The sequence below is a fragment of the Myotis nattereri genome (genome assembly GCF_964212035.1).
Source record: "Myotis nattereri genome assembly, chromosome: 18".
NCBI classification, from domain to species: Eukaryota; Metazoa; Chordata; class Mammalia; order Chiroptera; family Vespertilionidae; genus Myotis; species Myotis nattereri.
This window is the reverse complement of record NC_138093.1, coordinates 4,791,771-4,812,455: the sequence shown is the minus strand read 5'-3', so window position 1 is coordinate 4,812,455 and position 20,685 is coordinate 4,791,771. Positions and strand designations below refer to the sequence as shown.

At 46.8% G+C, this 20,685-nt stretch overlaps 1 protein-coding gene across 1 annotated transcript in view; it reads left to right on the top strand.

The window, feature by feature from the left end:
- The window catches only part of VAV3 (vav guanine nucleotide exchange factor 3), a 164,795-nt gene that overhangs the window by 86,742 nt on the left and 57,368 nt on the right, over nt 1–20,685 (top strand). The window contains exons 18-19 of the mRNA XM_081112007.1: nt 5,005–5,030; nt 10,300–10,345. Of these exons, the coding sequence (XP_080968133.1) occupies nt 5,005–5,030; nt 10,300–10,345 (72 nt within the window). The remainder of the gene's footprint in view (nt 1–5,004; nt 5,031–10,299; nt 10,346–20,685) is intronic.

Genomic DNA, 20,685 nt, shown 5'->3' with positions numbered 1-20,685 from the left:
TCATGCTCCGTATCCCTTAAACTTACCTCGTCTTCACTCATCCTTGAAATAATAATCACTTGGCAAAAAATACCGCGCATTTCTGAGTGAAGGAAGTAATGCATTCTCATGAATATTCCACTCCGACAGATTACGAGCTCAAGTGCACGTGAAGTATGGGAAAGGCCTTTTGATAAATGCTGGCTGTTTGTAAGACCAACTGTGCAGCTTGGAAACGGATTGGAAGGTTGGGGGGTTTGTGTCTTCACATCTGGACACTTGCACGGGTGTAAAGAGCAGGCAGTCCGATCCAACCCTCTTTGTCGCTGAACTTGAGCGGACTCCTCCCGCTCCCCATGGCAACCTCAGCGATGAACACGCAGGGACTCGGAGGTGTGCTGCCAGCACTCCCGCTCAGTAATGACTAGGTATGGCCTCGCTTGGACGAGAGCCTCCGAACAAGTCCCTGCCACGCTGGCGTCATTCCCGAGTGGCATTTCTTTCTCACAGTGCCCCCCCGGGAAGGCCTGAGCCGGGACTGCAACCTCTGGGGACTTTGGTGCTTTTCCCTCCTATCGCATCTGGTCAAACACCCTTGGGTCCCCTCTCGCCCTGACGTTGCTCCATACAGCTTGCTTTGCACCCTCTCCCTTTAAGCACAGAAAGGGGACGCTGCCGGTTAAAGCACCTTCCGGGGAGTGGGTCGCAAACCTCAGCTGCTCTGTATTTCACCGAAGTGCACCCCACTTGCTTGTCTGTTTAAACACTGCTCCAGCTGCAGCCACTCCTACTGGAGAGAGTGGCCTTGGTGGCCAATTGGTTTAGCCCTGCAAGGTTGCTATCCCCCAAACTGGCATCCGAAGTGGCTCTTTTATAGAGAGTATTAACATGACCGCAGCCATGTGAATAGAATTTTATGTCAGCCTACCACCATTAGGTATTTTAACTTCTCTATGAACCAAGGCTTGATCGTCGATTCTATAACCCAAAACTGGCTTTGGTTCTACTTCGTATTACTTAAATCCTATCACATGAGTAGGTCCTCTTTCTTAACCCATCAACACAATTTTATACTCAGGCCTTGCTATGATTCCTTCCACTTGCCTGTTTGGGTCAGTTGCATGATGCAGTAGTAATTATTCAAGTGAACTGGGATCTGTTACATGGTTGGATTCCTCTTAGAGTCCGGAAAAGACTTGAACTCAAAGCCTCCCCCGCAAGTATTGCTTATCATGTTTTGGTTCCCAAGATGTTGCTGTAGATCTGAGTGGCGAGCAAGTATCCACACAACTTCCCCCCACACTGGTTCAGTTCCCACTGTCTTCTCGCGTCACTGTTTCACAGAAACGGCCTGCGTTAGCTGTGATGGCAAGGCACCGTCCAGAGCTACACGAGTAACAACTTGTCTGTGCCCCCTTTGGAGACCAGTGATTGCACTGAGTATCGATGTGCTTGGCTGTAAGAAATAGAACTTCAGGTAAAAGACCAAGCAGATTGCATCGTGATACACGCACCGGGAGCCACTTGTATGGGACGGACACATATAATAGGGCCGGATTTTTGTTTAAGCAAATGAATCATGGGATGTGAGTGTGCAGCCTCGGTGGAAACCATTTCTCTCACACACATGCCCGTGGCGCCCCGGGCTGGCTGCAGGCTGGAGCCCTGCAGGCCCCGCCCTCAGCCGCACCTTGGCTCTGAGCCACAGCGAGCTCGTTGGGACCTGATGAAAGAACGAGAGGTCTGAACCCCTTGCGGCCCGTGAGTCACCACCTGGAAAGGTGCTTGAAAGGGCAAGAACATTTTACAGTTTGATCAATAGGAGCCCGAGAAGTAGGCTGCAGGGGAAAGACACGTTGAGGATTAAAGACTTTTGGACAAAGTGGAAGAATTGACTTATTATCCTAAGGCCGTTCCCCGGAGAAAGAGACAGAGGGGGACTGTGTCTGCAGGTCTCATCCAGCAGGTCAGAGTGGATTCGATGGTGATCAGCCCTCGGTGTCGTAGTGCTGATGTGGGACCGTGACTCAGAGTTGTGTAGGGATCTAAGCACCCGTGTTGCAGTTTGGGTGAAGCAGGAGGTGGGGGACAGATTGGGAGGCTGGAAATCAGAGCAGCGTCTCCATAGCGCTGCATCCCGGGAGGTTCTTTCCTGGCATCCTGGCCGGCAGGAACTCTGACCTGGAAAACAGCCTGCCGTTGGGTTCCCCCCCCTCTCCTGCCTGTTATTTTAGGCGACGTTAACACACTGTTGCATCAGTACGGTGGTCAGGATGGAGCTTCTGTCTGTGAGTGAGTCAGTCCACTCGATAATTAGAAATGTGTCAGTAAAGGCCTGGCTGGGAATTTCTGAACTCAGAACAGCTTCTAAGCGTTACTTCCAACCTGTTGGCTTTGGCCCTGTTCTCAGAAAATGTACAGGATCCTCCCACGAAATATGATGAGTAAAAGGTCTGTCTCCCAAGAGCCATTGTTTACGTGATCGCGCAGCCTGCGCAGGTCAGAGTGTGAGCGGCCTTCTGCCAATTCCAGGGAGGGAATGAGCCTCTCTCTGGGGGAGGGGGAGGAGGTAGAGTGCAGGGGAGGGTGGGGGCCGTGAGGACAGGAAGTGCTGGCGAGGGCCAGGGTCAGCCCCAGTGCAGGGCCCTGGCCTTGGACTTGGAGTTGCACCCAGCCCAGAGCCCCTTCTCCATTTTCCTCTGTGGGTTACAGGGGGAGCCCTGTGGAGAGCAGTTCTTAGCGCATCCAGTGAGGATGATAAGGAAAGCGGATCCTCGAAGTGGGGGCAGCAGGAAGCGGGAGGAGTGAAGGAGGAGCAGTGAGTGGGGTGGTTCCCGGAGTCCAGTCTGTTCCCACTTGTGGCTGCCTGCACCTTACACCCTTTTTCTTCATTTTTCATTTTTTTTTTTTAATTTCAAAGAGAGGAAGGGAGAGAAGGATAGAAACATTAATGATGAGAATCATGGACCAGCTGCCTCCTGCACACTCCACACTGGGGCTCGAGCCCTCAACCCCGGGCATGTGCCCTGATTGGCAATCAAACTGTGACCTCCTGGTTCATAGGTGAACGCTCAGCCACTGAGCCCCGCCGGCCGGGCCTCACACCCTCTTGACTTCTGTGAGAGAGGCTCACTCATGCAGGCGACTGGCCAGCGGGCACTTGAACCCTATCAAGATGCAGAGAGCTGTACACGAGGGTCTTTTTGGGGGGCCCGCTTTCAGGGTGAAGAGGTGCCAGTGTCTGCACAGCAGCCTGCCCCCCGGGAGGCCACGGTCCCCTCCTCCCGAAGGGCCCCCAGGTGCCCTCCTGGGTGCGGTGGGTTTACAGTTACATGTAAAGCGCATTGTAAAGGGCCTGCTTCCCCAGACACAGGAACACCTCTGTGCAGAGCCAGGAACAAAAGGCTCCTCTGGGATTGACATGAAGGGGCACCTTCCGTGGGAATAGGGCCCGGGAGATCTGGGATTTGCGATGTCAGAGGTCATCTGGAAGCATCGAGCTCTGCTCAGTTTCCCGGGAAGGCAGAGGTGGACTCGCCTCCTGTTGGCTCGCTCTGCCTCTCTGATTGGAGGAGAAAGTAGCTCAGAGCTATTTGGGCAGATGGCTCTTTTTGGTCAAACCAGTGGGACAGGTATTACGACTGCTGTGAGGAACCCAGTTCACCTCGCCTGGGTCCTAGTCTGGGAATCCAGCCAGATGGTGCGTGCACAGACCCTCTCCCCAAAGCAGCCTCTCCCCGCCTCCCCCCTGCAGCCGGCCTCTTTCTAGAGGGAGGACAGGAGTGGAGTCGCTTCCTGTGCAGGAACCCTGGGCAGAGGCGGCCTCCCACCTGACAGTGGCCCGTGAAGCCGGGTGATGGGGGTGGAAATTGGATCGAGGAATGCAGACACAGCTTTTCCCAGAAAGGTGACTTTTCGCCCATGGGTTTTCCTTTCCATGAATCAGGAGCAGTCAGTCCTTCAGATGAACACAGAACCAGAGCAGCCTCCTGTTGCCTGCCCCAGGCGGTCGTTCTGTATGCACAACCTGTGGCTGCCAGTCAGGCTCTGAAGGTCGGGGCGCCCTTGAACTCTGCTTGGTGGGGCTCCTCGGCCCAGAGAGCTCGCATTTAGGCTTCCCCCTTCTCCTGACTTTCCCCCCTCAGTTTCTTTTTCTCTTTCCGGTCCTTCTTTAGAGGATCGTGTTGGGTGGGAAAGTACGGGCATAGGAGAGAACGGCGAGGTGTTTCCTTTCACAGCGGAGAAGTTAGAACCTGCCCAGGCACCGCTGGGTGTGGGGAAAGGAGCGAAAATAGCCCCATGGGCCTCCCTGTGCAGCCCGAGCCGCTAATTACAGGGCAGCGCTGTGCTTTCCTGCCAGGTCACTCACCTGAAGCTCCCGGCCCTGCGTACCTGCTGGTCATTTTCAGGAACTAAAATGGAATGGACGACATGGTTTTATATATAGACGGGTCCACTGCTGAGGAGAGGAAAAGCTGATTGGAATCCGACCCTCTGCTTTTTATTTCCATCTTTAAATCGAAATGTATTCCCCACCCCCTCAAAATTAAAAATAAGTGTTGTAGCCACTTAATGCAAAAAGAATGACACGCAGTATTGTCCTGTGTCCGATCTGCGATGCTTGCAGACAGGATAGCGCCTCTGTGACTTGGTGCGTGGAGGTTCTTAAAGCCAGGTGTGTTGAAAGCTCCCACCCAGCTTTCTCTTTGCACATACATTTAGTGCAAGCCGCCGTGTCAGGGAGCTTTCTGCGGCGGGACTGACACTGCTCCACAAGCAGCTGAAAAAGTTAAGCATGACCGAGAAGTCATTCAGGACCATGAGTCACTCTCCCGACAGCCAATAGGGCCAGGGAACCGGAGTTGCAAAACAATTCCCAGCCCAGCCCGAGGGACCCTGGAAAGTTATTGCAGGTACCCGGCCGGCGGCAGAGCCGAGGCGTCTGGCCGGCTGCACGCAGCCAGCGGAGGCTGCTCACCAAACGGAGACCTGCACTGACCATGCCCATCTTTACGTTTCTTTCAGAGCCGGGGACGCTCAAAGCACCGGAGGTAAGAGGAACACTTCAGCCTTTTCAGATCACGTTTGCAGGTGGGGCTGTTTGCTAACGGGCGTGAGCTTTCCGCCGGTTAAATGTGCCTCTGAGGGTGGATGGAAACAGACGGGGAGCAAGCAAGGGCGCGTGAATGAAACGCACGGGTTTAGTCAGAGGTGTTTCCACAGTCACCTGCGGGAGGGGAGGTCTCACTGGAGGGAAAATGTGGATATTTCGCCTAAGCCTGGTGTGTGAACTGGAACTGTCAGCATCATATTGGTGCAGGTAAATTTCAGATGCAATGCGGTGGCGTTCATGAGGGGTGCATTCCCCCGCTACAGAATTCCACAAACTCGGAGGTTTAGGAAGCGCAGTGCCCGGGAGGCATTTCCTTGGAAGGAGGAGCTTTGCCCTGTCTGTACAGAAGGAAGGGTGGCCTCCTCCCAGGAGGCCGGGGGGCCTGTCGCTGTCACGCAGCCTGTTGCCGCCCGGGGTTCACTAGCACTGAGGTTCCAACATTGGCCACCCAGGGATGTGCTCTGTGTATCTAGTGCTTTTACGTTGGAACACAAAGTGATTCGTATGACTCGAACCAAGATCTGATAACCATTTCCTTCTGGTTTAATACACTCTCACGTCTAATGGCTTAGTACTCTGTGGTCCCTGTCATCCCTTAGAATAAAGCTATTTTTTAAAAAAGAAATAATGAAAAACAGGGCCAGTTCCAGGCAACCACTGCCTTGGCCTTCAACCCAAAATAACACATTTCTTACCCAACTTCCCCCAAATAATGTCATAGCAAAGAAAATTAAAATAGAAACGATGTCTGATGTTATGGGAACCTGAAGTCCATTTTCAGAGAATCTATATATATAAAAGCCTGAGCAACTGTATGACCAGTTGAGCGGTCACTATGACGTGCACTGACCACCAGGGGGCAGACGCTTAATGCAGGAGCTGCCCCCTGGTGGTCAGTGCGCTCCCACAGCCAACCTTCCATGGCCGCACAACCTCCCGCGGTCCCGCCCCCCCCCCCCCCCCCCCCCCCAGCCAGCCCTGATCAGCCCTGATTGCCCCAATTGCCTGCCAGGCTGAGGGATCCCACCCATGCACGAATTCATGCACCAGACCTCTAGTTTCAGAATAAAAGAATGACAAAAACATCCCATGCCAAATTATTTTAACACAATTGCATCTCATTAAGAGTGGTGTCATATTAGTAAGCGTTTAATAGGCTGGTGTTCATATAGCTGGTAAAAATAATGAAAAGTACTGCAAGATGTCAATAAGAGGTAAGTTATTTTCTGCTTTTCTTTTGCAAAAGCACACATTTTTTTTTTCATCCAAGGTAACAGGAGTGTGACGTGGACATTCAGGTGTGCCTGTCCAATGTGTGAGATGACTGTATTTTAGACTCTAGATCGAGGGAGTGTGTAACAAGATAACACTGACTGTGACACAGGTTGTTCTAGGGTAAAATGAGTTCCTGAGGAATTTCCTGTAGTGTGTAGCCGACGGGTGAGATTGTCACCAGGACTGTGAGAATTGTCCCAGAGGCGCAATGAAGACCTTGGAGAGCCGCCCCCTTCTCTCCCTCGCAGGCTGGTGGCAGGTTATTGGCACAGGTTTCCTTGCAGACCCTGGACTTCATCTCAGGGCTAGTCTGCCTCGATCCTGTTGGACACAGACATTACTTTGCTTTCTCTGGGAAGATTATTTCACTTGATTTGATTCACGTTATGCCAAGAAAGAAAGTGTGCAGATGAGAAGTGGTTCATAATTTTCACAGGATGCTAAACAGTTTTCTCTGGGCATTGTTTTTGTGTGTGTGTGTGTGTGTTCTTAAAAGTTACACGTGCACCTATCATGAAAGGAATTCATTTTCACGTTGAGTTTTTAAAAATGTAGCATCAGTGTTGCAGCGACTTGCTTATTAACTTTTGAATATAATAAGTGTAATTTTTATTTCCTGTGTGAATCCGCTAGTAATCTCTACTTTGGATGGGTAATTATAGCAAGCTCTTATCCGGGACTTGAGCTCGATTTAAGGGAGAATCGGATGTTAGGAAGTGTCTTTCACTCCGTCCTCCCCACCAGGACTGAAGCTGCTATGATGTTCAGGAATCTTCCCTGAACTGAACGATGAAGGCCTCTGTAAGCTCTGGAATGTTTATTGCTTCCCCTCCTTTCTCTCCATGTACCTGTTTGTAGTCCTATGTGGTTCCCCTTTTCCAGAGCCACGATTACACTTTTTACTGTTCATGTTATACCTCATTGTCAAGGTGGGCCAGTTTTCAGTAGCCACAGGCCCCACGGACTCCTTAGCCTCCGGTGGGATGTGCACCTCACGTCCATTCTAGCATGGGCCTTCAGGCTCCAGGAAGCGAGGTCATCGTTGCATACCTACTTCATACACACCTACGTTACATCTGTTCCTTCACACAGGGCTTTCTGCCTTCAAAACAGAGAGAGGAACCAAAGCCAGTTCCTTATGGCAAATGAACCTGTGCTTGTTTTGTTGGCAAAATCAACAGAATTAGGTGTGTCCCAAAAGAGGCAAGAAGAGTCTTAGATGATCAAGATATTTCTTTTAGAGAGAGACAAGGTAAAAGGTAATGCATCAAGAAATAAAAGTAGGTTCTTCGGTTGTTGTTCTCCCCCTCTTTTCTCCCCCTGTAGATGAAAGGGGATGGAGAAGGCTCTGAAGGCGGACCCTCCCGATCTCCTGGGGCTGTACCTGAGCTCCAGGGACGCCCATTACATGAGCCCACCAGTCTCTGCTGGCGACAAGGTCAACTCCAACTCGGTGCCAGGCTTTGAGAATTTAGGCAGGAGGAGTGGAGTGTGTTTAAACATGCTCCGCTAAAGATTTCCCAATATTTCATAACAAAATACTTTTTAGGTGCTTTTAAAGGACAATAAATCTCAGCCTCTCTAAATGCACTTGTTCTGAGCTGAAGTTCCCTCTTTTTTTTTTTTCCTTTTAATTCACCAGATCATGGTTTGTTCCATTTCCCACTCTTGTTGTAGAGAAGTTTCTGTTCTCAAGGCCACTGGTTTTCAGTGATTTTCTGGAGGAAGAACCTAAAACATAAGCAGTAGGGCAATAACTTTAGTAGAAGAATTTGTCCTTTATATGAATTTACACATTCCAAACACCATTAAGTTAATAAGGTCAATAATAATAATAATATCTCACTTAATAATCCTTGCTACGTGTCAGGAACTGTTCCAAGCACTTAACATAAATTAACTCACTTTCACCACACATGCTATGAAGTAGGCACTGCTATTACCTCCGATGGGGATATAATCCCCATTGGAAATTGGGGATCCAGACAGGCACAAAGATGTTAACTAATTCACGATCGAACAGGTGCCTGGTGGTCTGAATTTGAACTTGGGCAGTCTGATGCTACAATTCCTACTCTTAAAAATTGCCCCGTGTTCCAAATTTTAACCCTAATTTCTAAGGTAATGTGGAGTTACTCTTGAAATTGAGTGTTCTTTTTCACATTCTAAGTTGATAGTTTTTAAATAGTACTGGTTTAGGGATTCTAGGAGTAAGGCCCAACGGTTGAATTCCTTTTTTGCCTTCCAAGCCCTTTGAGAGTAGATGGTGTAAGAGCAGTAGAAAAACAGCTCCTATTCTACATGCAGAAGGAGGAGGGCTATGCAGGAAGTCACTAACAATGAAATACCCATCATTATATAGAAAATATTGTCAGTTGAGCTCATTTATAGAGAGAGCTCCAAAACTTCTACATAAAATTTCAGGCAGAGAAGTGTCTTTCTTTGAGAGCAGTTTTCTTCCAAGTGATTGCATATGAACCTGTGACTCACCATGCTTCTCCTTTGTGCCTGGTTGACCAGATGGCCAGGACTGCACTGACTTCTCGCTCCCAGCGGCTCTCTTCCTGACTGGTCTGTCCAGTACAGATATCCATCTCGTTCGCCTGAGCTTCATCCCGTGGGCCTTTTCACAAATCCATTTTGAAAGTAGTGGAGTGAAAAAGTTATATGTAAACGATTTCTCCAATGGGCTTTCACCTGAGAACCCTGAACATCTGCTTACCACGGCGTGGAGGCCCCTGGCATCTGTAGGAGCCCATTTCCCCCATTTAACTCGTGAAAGGAAACAACAGGAGGAACCCAAGGAGAAACCCATGGCTAGTGTGTGCTGAGCAAAGCTGGGTGCGCCCCAAATGGAGCGCAGTCTACACAGGCGCAGTCCCTGACACACGTCGGAAAAACTGCGGCTGTGAAAATCTGGATGACATGGCCGTTATAGGCTCAGACTTGCACCCAGATGTGTAATACAAAGCGAAAATCTACTTTTAATCAGTGGGGTTACCATAGTTATTAGGTAGAAACAAATTCAATATGGAATCAGATTTGTTCCTATGCATTTTCAAAGCTTTAAAACCTTTTGTTTTGCATCTCATCTGTAAGTTTTGCAATGCACAGGTTTTTTTTCATGTAAATTTTTTTTTCTTTATTGATTAAGGTGCACAGTTTTTCTTATGGATTCCTTTTCTCTAATCAGAATGGGCTTTTGTGGTTCACAGGCTGCATGCCTGCTTTGTTTCTTGAAGAATTAAGATACAACTGACCCACAGTTAGAATACCATCCTCGCTTAAGTGTTTGCTGAGGTCGGAGCTTGAGGTCTTTGGAGCTGCATCTTCTCCAGGAGCTGGTCTGTCAGGCCTCAAAAATCACCGAGTTAGCGTTTTGGAGATCATGTTTTTGCTGGGAGCATGTTCTGACCGCACTGGGCTGCCTGGGCTTTGCTCTCATCACTCCTGTAGTCATTCTGACTTTTAAAAAAATGAGTACTAATACCCACAGGTGGCAAATGGAAGCCTCCTTCTCTCCCACAGTGTTCCAAGTAGTAACAGAGCCAATGGAGTGTTGTTCAGGTGGAAGAGTCATTGGAGAAACAAAAAGGTTAACCTATAAAAACAAGCTTTAGAACCAAATGTTTGGATTCAATTTAGTCCTACTTTTTCATGAGAAAAGTACAACATTCATTGGCTTTCCAAAGTGTCACAAAGTAATATACTTTAAAAAACCAATTTATTCGGTTACATTTTTTTATTAAAAAATTTAAACATACTTTTGAGATATTAGCATAACAAACCTGTAGATATCCATCATTGAAATGCAACATAACAATTTTACTTATTTTTAACAATTTATTTTTTAAGGTTTTACATTTTATTAGATCCTTCACAAAGGAATGCACTTCACTAATACGAACTCTTTGTTTTGTCTTTCTGCACAGAAACGGACCAATGGACTGCGAAGAACCTCCAGGCAGGTGGACGCGGGTATGTTTCTGGTTGCACGTCTCTGGTTGTGACTTAGGGCGTGGCTAGGACCATCTATGGGGATTACGGTAGAAAGTCAGGCCGAGTGTTGGCCTTTGTTTCCCGCCGTTTGGTATGTAATGTGTGACCAGGAGTCAACATCTCATGTGTCAGTCATTTACCTGATGGTGCCACCGCGGACAGGGTCACATGGTGAGTAACCTTCAGGAACACTCTTTCCCCGATCGGCACCTGAGCCAGTTATTCGCTTTACTGAGCAGCCTCAGGGGGCCTGGTTAATGCCAGTGTGTCCAACACACTCCCCTGTTCCCTCCCAAATCGGGAAAGAAAACCAACCTGCCTACTGGGGCTTAAAAATTAGCATTTTCTACGGGGATGGAGGGCCCATAAACCGGAGAGTTTCGGTACCCTCCCCGTTTGGAAACGTGCTTTTCTTCATCCTGTATGTAAACTCTTTTATACCTGAAGACAGAATGGAAGGACTCTGGCTGCAGGGAACACGCAGTTGTTTGTTTTCCATGTCACATGGTGAGGTCTGCCCATCATTATTTTAGGGCAATTACTTCACCGTCCATTAAGCAATGCCTTCCACAGTTTACTTACCAAAGATTAGCAACCTACACGGCCACAGTGTCGTGGGTGAAAGGCGTTTGTGGCTCAAGGATCCCAACTCCATGAACTTGATAATAAACCAAGTGGGACATGAAAGGATATCTTGCTGGGACAGAATCCGGATCATGGGTTTGGTTTTCGCCTCACTGACAGTGTTTGCCTAGTTGTCGAGTTTAGCTTTCAAAGCTTTCTCACTTTTAACTGCAGCCACACCCATGGTCGCCACGCCAGCTTGCGAGCTGTGTGGAAAGATTTATGGAGCTTTGTTGCCTCCGGTTAGAAATTGCCTCATGGGCTTGCTGAGATCCGTTCCAGTCTTTTAACCCCAGAACAGAATTTGAGGCCATTAAAAAAATAGGGGTTCTGGTTGACTCTTAATAGTTGTAACTTTCCCAAGACGTTACCCCTTCCAGAGGAGTCTGCAGTGATGTGTAGAGGTACTTCTGTTTAGTAGGAGTGTGTGACTGTGAGTGTAATTTTTTCCTTATTTTGTGTGAGTTGTAATATTTTTGTTTCAAAAAATTAACCTTTAGAAATGTTATTTTAAAAATATTTTCTCTTCTGGCTTTTTCATTTAATTCACCTCCCCCCAGCAGGGAAATGCATTTCTTTGTTTATTATATCTGTAGGAACACGTTTGACTATTACCAATTTATAGCCCCAAATTTTAGGAGCCCTTAGATGATTCAAAGGGAGATATCGTGAATTCACAGATTACAAATATGACAAAGTGGACCCATCAGAAAATAGTTTAGCTCCCTCTTTCCTAAAGGTGATGGCTTCGTAGAGGTATCCCTCTTCTGATATTCCTGTTTGTCCAAAAGTTTGTCCAAAGATCATGAAAGACTTCATGAAAAATAGACTTAGAAATACAAAAGAAGTAGTATATGTTATGCTTGTAATTTTATCTATCTGAGAGATCTTTCCAGTAGGTGTAATAAATATATGAGTGTTTTCTCATTTTTTGACATTTTTGAAAAGAGCAAATAGTCGATGGCCTTTCGTGTTACAGCTCCTAATGCGATGGCCACTACTTCTCCCTGCAGGTGGCTTCTGACGCCGGCCCGGGATTGTGTGTGTGTCTAGAGAGAGTCTTTGGTACCTTTGCCTCTTTATGTTGCAAGTTGCAAAGCCTTGCTCAGAGCTAACCCCGCTCGCTCACGGCCTTGCTCCACGCCAGTCGCCACGTGACTGCTGTTTGGCAGTCCCTACGGCTGCGTGACCTGTGTTATGCCCGAGATGTCTAAACTGGGGCGGTAAACCCGAGGCTACAAACCGCTTCCCAGGGCATCGTTTTCTGTTCGAGCCTTTCCTGGAAGTTCCTTTAAATGCTCCCTTCCAGCTGATTTCGTTGACTCCTCCAAGTGCGATACCCGGACTGCGCTCTGGGGCCTCTGGGGGGCGGGGGTTTGTAGAAAAAAGTGATTAAATAGTTTGGGGCTTAGATGTAACCACTACATCAGATCCCAGTTTCAGGGCCATTTCAAAGGTAAAGGGTGGATCTTCTCTGGAGACCTTTGGTGTGGACAGGAACTCCTTTGTATATAGTAGGTGCCTAATACATATTTTCCAACGAATGGAGGAATGACTAGAATTTCTCTGTGTGCGTTGGCTCTCGTGCAACATGGAATATCTAGTTGTAGGAAGCGTGCCTGGGCTGGCGACCCACCTCAGCTGTTGGTTGCAGTTGACCTGGGGCAACTTGTGTCCTCTCTACGCTGCAGCTCCTCCTTTGTCAGAGGAGGCTAATGCGGTGCCCGCCTTACAGAGCTGTTGTGAGCCCGACAGGCGCTGGTACGTGAAAGTGCTTGCACCGGTGCGCGTACGCAGTACATGCTAAGCGGTGACAATTCTTACAGGTGCTGTGAGGTGGAGCACATTATTTCACACTGGACGTTTCGTCACGTGTAGGAGATACAGTCATACTTGCCAGTTACTTCTTTTCTTACAGACCCAGAATTTCATGCTGAATTTCCTTTGAAGCGAGAAGGTACACAATCACAGGCATTTTCCGATTGGCTCGTCTTCTCTGCGTGTCTGATGGCCTCTGTGGTATTTTGCTTCTCTTTAAGAGGAGGAACCAGTAACGTGGCGGGTCCAGAGTTTTGGATGACGTTAGTAATGTTTGTGATTCCAGTAAAGAAGAAAAGAAAGAAAAACTGCTGAGTTCAAAAAGTTTTACAGCGCCTGTGGAGTTCTTTTCAAACGGAGAGAGATGTGAATTGTAGATTTGCAGTGTGTCTCGTTAGCACATTTAAAACATTTGCTCTTTATTAATCATGGTGGTTAATCATTGTAAACAATATTTGCCAATGGTTTTGCAGTTTGGTTTACATTTTCTTCTCTTCCGTGCTAAGAAGTTTACCAATGTATGATCTTGGCCGTTTTTTTATAAATGTAATAGTGTGGTAGATGCAAATGCTGGTAGCTCTTTTGGATTTTTTAAATATAGCGAGGTATTTTCATCAGTGTGTACTTTTCTTCCTGAGACATCAGATGTTAGATTCAGGAAAATACCACTTAGCAGAGACAGATCAATTATTTCAGGAACATGGAGGTACTGGGCCTTTTTCAAGAACATGAGATCATAAATCTCAAGGAAGTCGGAGCACCGGCGTGATATTTTTCACCTAAAGTGGCACTCAAGGTCAGAGCGACCAATTAAATTTTAACTGAGCTTTAAAAATGTCCTTCTGCCTAAGTATAGGCGATGCGAGATGGAGTTTGCTTGTGGCACATCTATCTACCCGGAAATGCGTTCTTTTAATGAAGTCCTTGCTTTCAGACGATGGCAAAATTATCTTACATTTGCAGGATGCATAGCATCTTGCATTTAAGTCCACAGCCACTAGCGTTTAAAAAATCCCAGCCATTGTTCTGTGCTGGGCTTCCTGGAGATGAGACGAAGCAGAGGAAATAAGTAAGTGTGCAGCTACCTCATCTCTTTCTGATCACAGGCTACGCAGCAGATTGGCGATAACCTTGAATAGCAAATGGACAGATAATGGTTGCATTGATAAGCGCTCTTTCTCGGGGCTCATCCTGATGGCGAAGCGACTGGCTGGGAAACACGGTCTCGCTCACGGAGATGTCTTGTGTGCCTCGGCAGAGCCATCTGCACAGGCGGCCGCCTCTGTCAGGTGGACAGCTTTGGTAGAAATGCTATTTCTGTTTCTCGTGGGAAGGAAGGGGCGCAGGGAACCTCGCTTTCATGACCAACTCTGTGTCTTATAGAACCGGCAGACCTGCAGTGCCATCAATGAGAAACACGGCTCCTCTCCGCAGGAAGTTATATTCTGCCCAAGGAAGGAGCCGCAGGCAGAGGTTTTGATTTATGTATAAGAGTGGACGTGTGAAAATATTTATTTTCTTTCTTTTTTTTGGCTATTGTTAATCCTCAATCAGGATATTTTTCCATTGGTTTTTAGAGAGAGTGGAAGGGAGGGGAAGAGATACAGAGAAACATCAACTTGAGAGAGACACATCGATTGGTTGCCTCTCACAGGGGCCCGACCAGGGCCGGGGATTGAGCCTGCAACCGAGGTATGTGCCGTTGGCCAGAATGGAACCCGGACCCGTCCATCGGAGGGACGGCGCTCTATCCACTGAGCCAAACCAGCCAGGGCTAAAATATTTTAATGTTATATTGGTTCACTATGGTGTTGCATAGTGTCATGAAAACAATGAATGAATAGTCTGATAAACACATAAAAAGATGGAATTATGTGGTAGGCACCAAAAAGCAAAGGAATTGGAAAACAGAGAAGCAAGTGTGGGCTCCAATGGCTTGTAAGCTGGGTTGTCTCTATATGTTTTCATTGATATAAGTAAAACTTTTGCGATGCTGGTTTATTGTATTGAATTATAATTTATTATAGTTTTCCTTAATGTTTTAATTTCAAAGGATCGAAAAACTCATTTCAGATCTAGACGGAAGCGTTGATTTCTTTTAGATGTGCTCTTAAACATACTGGCAACTTGTGCAGTAGAGAAATTTCATATTTTTAGTTTCCAAATAGAAAACATTGCAGAGAAAAAATACCAACCTGGGATTTTAAAAATCACTGATCTAAAAATATATTTCATCCTTTTTTTTTCTCTTTTAAGGAAACAGATGTGTATTCCTGAAGGCTTTATAGTAAATGAGCTTTTGTCGATAATAAATAAGCAATAACGTATCCATAGGTTACACTATTTCCATATTAATCAGTCAAACCTACTTTTGTCTCTTCTGTCACCTCTAAAACTAATTTCTCATCACATGTCAATCCTAATCTAAATATTGGGAGCATAATTGTAAATGTGTAAACATACATTTCACACTGAAAGAATGAACTTGGCCTGGCCGGCATGGCTCAGTGGAACCAGGAGGTCACGGTTCGATTCCCGGTCAGGGCAGATGCCTGGGTTGCGCCCGATCCCCAGTAGGGGGTGTGCAGGAGGCAGCAGATGGATGATTCTCTCTCATCATTGATGTTTCTATCTCTCTCCCTCTCCCTTCCTCTGTGAAATCAATAAAAAATGCACTTAAAGAACAAGGATGAACTTGAAAAAACCAGGACAATAGAGCCCAGCGATTGTCCTTGCAGAGAAATGAAACCGCGCTGTGCCGGGGCCCGGGGAGCGGCTGTGGCTTCTGAACTAGGGGGCTGTTCTCAGGCTCCCATTCACTACGGGCAGCAAGGCGAGTTCTGCACTTGACCCTCCTGTGGTTATTTCCGGGGCCTCCTTTCTAATTCCCTTTGCCACGATGACCGGTTTCTGAAAGGTACGTCCCAGTCCCTCGCTCACATCTTTTTCAGTTCGGGGAGGATTTATTTCTCCCTCTCAGGTCTCATTCTGAGCTCGCAAAGGGTCACATTTCTGCCGCCTGGCAGGTGTGCCCGTGCCTGGCCCAGCCAGCCGATCCCGGCGCGCGGGCCCTCCGGCCAAGGCGCGGGGCCCCGGGATGCCTTCGGTGGGAAACAGGCTCAGTCATGCGATGACCGAGTGAGGCGTTGGCAGTGTTTTTCACAGAACCCACTTCTGGGTCAGCTAGGCATCCCTCACACGTCCCATTTGCAGCTCTTCTGCTTGATTGCTTTCTGGCAGCCAAAGAGGAAAACCTGGAGGGTCGAGCCTAGAAGGGAAGCTGCCGAATCCCACCGAAGGGCGTCCCGACCCTCAGCGTTAACTTGCAGGGGCGCCAAGCAAACAGCAGTTCCTTGCCTCGCCATAGCTCCGGGGACCCCGTCATTGACCTCAGACACCCGTTTGGAGTTCGTTGGCTGTGGCGGGCACTGTGTTTCTAGGAGGAGGTGACGCATCCCACTGTTTCCCACTCACAAGCTAGTGTAGATGGTCCATCTGGTTAGAGAATTGAGGGAATAGGAGCCGACAGCATGTTTGGTGGAAGGAAATGGGGAGAAAGGTGCCCCCTCCCCCTTTGCTGGAAGCGTCAGGGCGGGAATGTAGGCGAACCAGAGAAGGTAGCCCTCGAGGCATGAAGTTTAAGCCACAGCCTGCCTCTGTGGCAGTAAAGGAGTAACGAGGAGGGAAAGCTCTCTCAGATTTTTTGTCTGTAGTAGGTCCTTGCACTGATAGGGGGCTCTTTTAACCTCAGAGGCAGCCCTGTGCAGTGGGGTCGCTGAGGGCTCTGTAGTGGGGGGATCGGGGTTCGTGTCCTGCCCCTCCACTTCCCAGATGTATAATCTCTTGCTTTATCATCTCTAAAATGAGGCCAGTAGTAGCAGACATACCTCCTCCCATCATTGTGAAGGTTAAATGAGTTAATAGATAGAGCATTTAGCAACAAGGTTTAGCCCATAGTGAGTGATGGTTTTATTACTACTTCGTACACACTTCTGTATTCACTTTCTCTTACTGTGTAACAAGTGACTGTAAATTTAGCAGCTTGAGACAGCACACATGTATTATCTCCCAGTTTCTGTGGGTCAGAAATCTGGGTCCAGTGTAGCTGGGTGCCCTGCTTCTGGGTTTCTCACTAGACCTCACTGAAGGTGGTAGCCAGGGCTGTGTCTCATCCGAAGGCTCAACTGGGGAAGGATGCACTTCGCAGCTCATGCAAATGCTTGTGGGCAGGATTCGGTTCCTTTGGGTTGTGGAACTGAGGGCCTCCGGTCCAGCTCGCTGTTGGTCTGGGGCTGTCTTCAGTTCTCAGCCACATGGGCCTCCCCAGCCTGGCTGCTGCTTCACCAAAGTGTGCCAGCCAAGAAGGTGACAGTCTCCTAGCCAGATGGAACTGAATCTTTACAGCACCATCATGGAGTGACATCCCATCACCTTTCTTTGAAAAGAGGCACGTCACAGGTCCCGCTCACATTCAGGGAGGGGATCAAACAAGCTCTGGATACCTGGAGGAGAGATTGCTGGGGTTTATCTTTGGGTCTGTCTGCCACAAACCTAAGAGGGGACACTGCTGTTTTTCAGTTGTGACAAGCAAAGCTCTGAGAGGTTAGGTGATTGACCCAAGGTCACACAGCACCTGGCTGGTCCCAGGACTTCATCGAGTGTGTGGCTCCCTGGACCTTGTTCTTCTAGAGGTCTTCCGGGTCCCCTTCTTAGTGCCCAGGCTCTGGACAGAGGAACACTCATTTCCGGAAGCTTTTCTGTATAGTACAGTGCGAATAGCAGTGAGTCTGGTCTGTTTTGGAGGGTTCACTGGTGGCTGATGTTATGAAGCAGACTTATGGGCGATTTTATTTTATGCATTCTTAATCTTGAAAATGTTCATCTGAAATTGCTACAGCATTTCAATTAATTTGGACGGTAAGAGCTGAGCACCAGGAGATTCCCCGGCAGAAGATGAGGCAGCTAATTAGAGGTTTGAAACCAGCAGCCGTAGACACCGGCCCAGCGACACGCTGGGGGGTGACAGCCAGCAGCACTCGCTCTGCTGCGCAGGCTTGAGATGGAAGGAATGATTCCTGGCAGTCCAAGCAGTGAACTCCAGTGCCGCTGAATAAAAAAAGCCCTGTTAGGGAGCTAACTGTCTGAATTAATGTATAATTTTTAGTTCTCCTGCAGTTCTGGAAACCTGCTTTCTGATTATTTTGGAAGGTTTTCTCTTAGAAAACTCGAATAGTGGCAACAGAAACACAGTAGTTAATTGTCGTCAAAGTGTTTTTCATGCCATTTATGATATTTCATAAACTTTGAAAATATTGTTTTTTTACTATTTTTTTCAGAATTTAAAGGTAGGACAGCACATATTTCTTTTAAAAATATAACTTTAGTGATACATTAGAATTTTGTAGTTTGAAACATTTATTCTACAAATAAAATTCAGACTCTGTAAGGAAGTCTAGAAAAGATTTCTGGACAAATTGCCTGTAATCACTCACTGATGTAACCACCTTAACCCTTTGGTTGCGCGTTTCCCCCCTAGTCCTTTGTGTGTGTGTGTGTGTGTGTGTGTGTGTGTGCGCGCGCGCACATGTGTGTATAAGACCTTTGTATTTTCAGTGTGGTATCTGCTTGTGTCGCTTAATGTTGTCTCATGAGCATATTTGTTTATTCAGTTGTTCACTCAACCATTTGACAAGTCTGCAGGCTCCGCATTAAGTTTACAAGGAGAATGATGTGTTTTCCTTACACAGTGCACAGGGACATGGGGCTGTGGTCGGCTCTGAGAGCAGGGAAAACATACGGGGTCTGCTTCAAGGGGCACAGCCTTCAGATAAGTGACATCTGGAAGTGGCGTCTGCACTGAAACCCAGCGTGTGAGTCGGGGATCCACAGGATATGAATGGAGACGAGACGGTGTCAGGCAGAGGCAGCAGCCCAGCAAGGCCCTGGTTTGAGAGGGAGAGCTATGTCGGATGAGAATTTAGGGGCAGCTAAATTTATCCTTATTCATTCACATCAAGAAATTTGAGCCTTAGCCTGTTTGGCTCAGTGGATAGAGTGTCAGCTTGCGGACTGAAGGGTCCCGGGTTCGATTCTGGTCAAGGGCATATGCCCAGGTTGTGGGCTCGATCCCCAGTAGGGGGCGTGCAGGAGGCAGCCAATCAGTGATTCTCATCATTGATGTTTCTGTCTCTCTCTCCCTCTCCCTTCCTCGCTGAAATAAAAATATATTTAAAAAAAGAAAAAGAAATTTGACTTTGTGCTCATGAGCAGAGGGTGCCTCTTAACCAGAGGAAGGACAAGGTCAGCCAGGTCGGCCGCAGAGGTCATCTGAGCCACCCTGGGAAGGACCCTTGCATCATTCAAGTCTTCAACAAAAAATGAAACGGGTTCAGCATACTTTACTGTTGGACAGGAGTCTTTCTGATTTTCACCATTATGAATGCAACTTTGAGGGATTTCTAGGCATGAATATCCTTGCTCAGGTGGCTGATCATTATTATATAAAATGGGGTCACAGAAGTAGAATTTCTGGGTCTAAACATGAATTCCTTGATTCTAGATATATATATTGCCACATCGCCTTTTAGAAATATTACATTGATTTCCATCCCCGCCATTGTTGATGCATGAGACTGTCTTACTTATTATTTGCCAAGACAGTATAATTCTTTGTACTTCAAGTCATTCCATAAGTGAAGTATATTACTGATCATATGGTGTCATAGAAGTTCATAACATAATATGAACTTGATTTCTAGAGATACAGATTCCTTTTAATGTTTACTGACTATTTGTATTATTACTCTGTAAATTATCTGTTTATCCCTTACCCATTTTTTTCTGTTCAGGATTTAGTGGTTCTATATGATATCAACCTTACATTTGTTGAAAAATACTTCAGGTTAATGACTTGTTTCTATATAGAGCTTTAAATTTGCACGTGGTCACATCCATTGGTATTTATATATGGTCTTTCCCTCCCTGCTTTGATGCTTAGAAAGTTCTCTCCTCTTGAATGTTGTTAACTACTGACTCCTAGTCTTATTGCTTAATTTATGTAGCATATTGACCCATGCCGTCTAACTTATTTTTATTTAAGTAGTAGATTAAAATTCTGTGAGGAGTTGCAACATGGACATCAAAGCATTTTTAAGGATTTACAGTACAACATTCTACAAAGTGTAAATTTACCTTTTTATATGTTTAACAACCATATTCCATGCGCACTTTCTATTTTGTACTTTATTGCATACATATTTGGCTCAGATCATAAGCTATCTTGTATAAAATATGTCACAATATATGTTCTGGAGCGATAGTAAGGGAATACTGTTTTAAACAAACGCAAGCATTTAGTGTTGAGATTTCCAGGCCTTTCTGTTTGTAAATTATGACAAACTAAGATTACTTCTCCCAGGCCTTTTGGAGGTAGGAGGAGGAAATATTTTGTGACTATTCATTTGCGTTCCAACTACCTTCATTGCTCTCTTTTCCCCTTGCAAATATACATCATCCTTAATTTTACCAATCTCTTCTCATCTTAATTTAGGCAACTACTCCTGGAGCCCAGACTAGACCTCTTATTTCAAAAGATCTATAGTTTTAACAATTTTTAAAAATCAAAATAAGAAAATGTCAACTTCTACTTTATTTAAAAGATGCTGTATAGGTATGTCCTCATTTCCAAACCAGTGTGGAAATTCTGTGTTTTACAGCTTTAATCTAGGAAGCTTTATATGTTGCCATGAAAACATTAGGTGTTCGCCCAGCCGGTATGGTGGTGTGGCTCAGTTGATTGAGCGTCGACCCATGTCCTATGCACCAGAAGGTTGCCAGTTTGATTCCAGGTCAGGAAACATGCCTGGACTGTGGGCTCG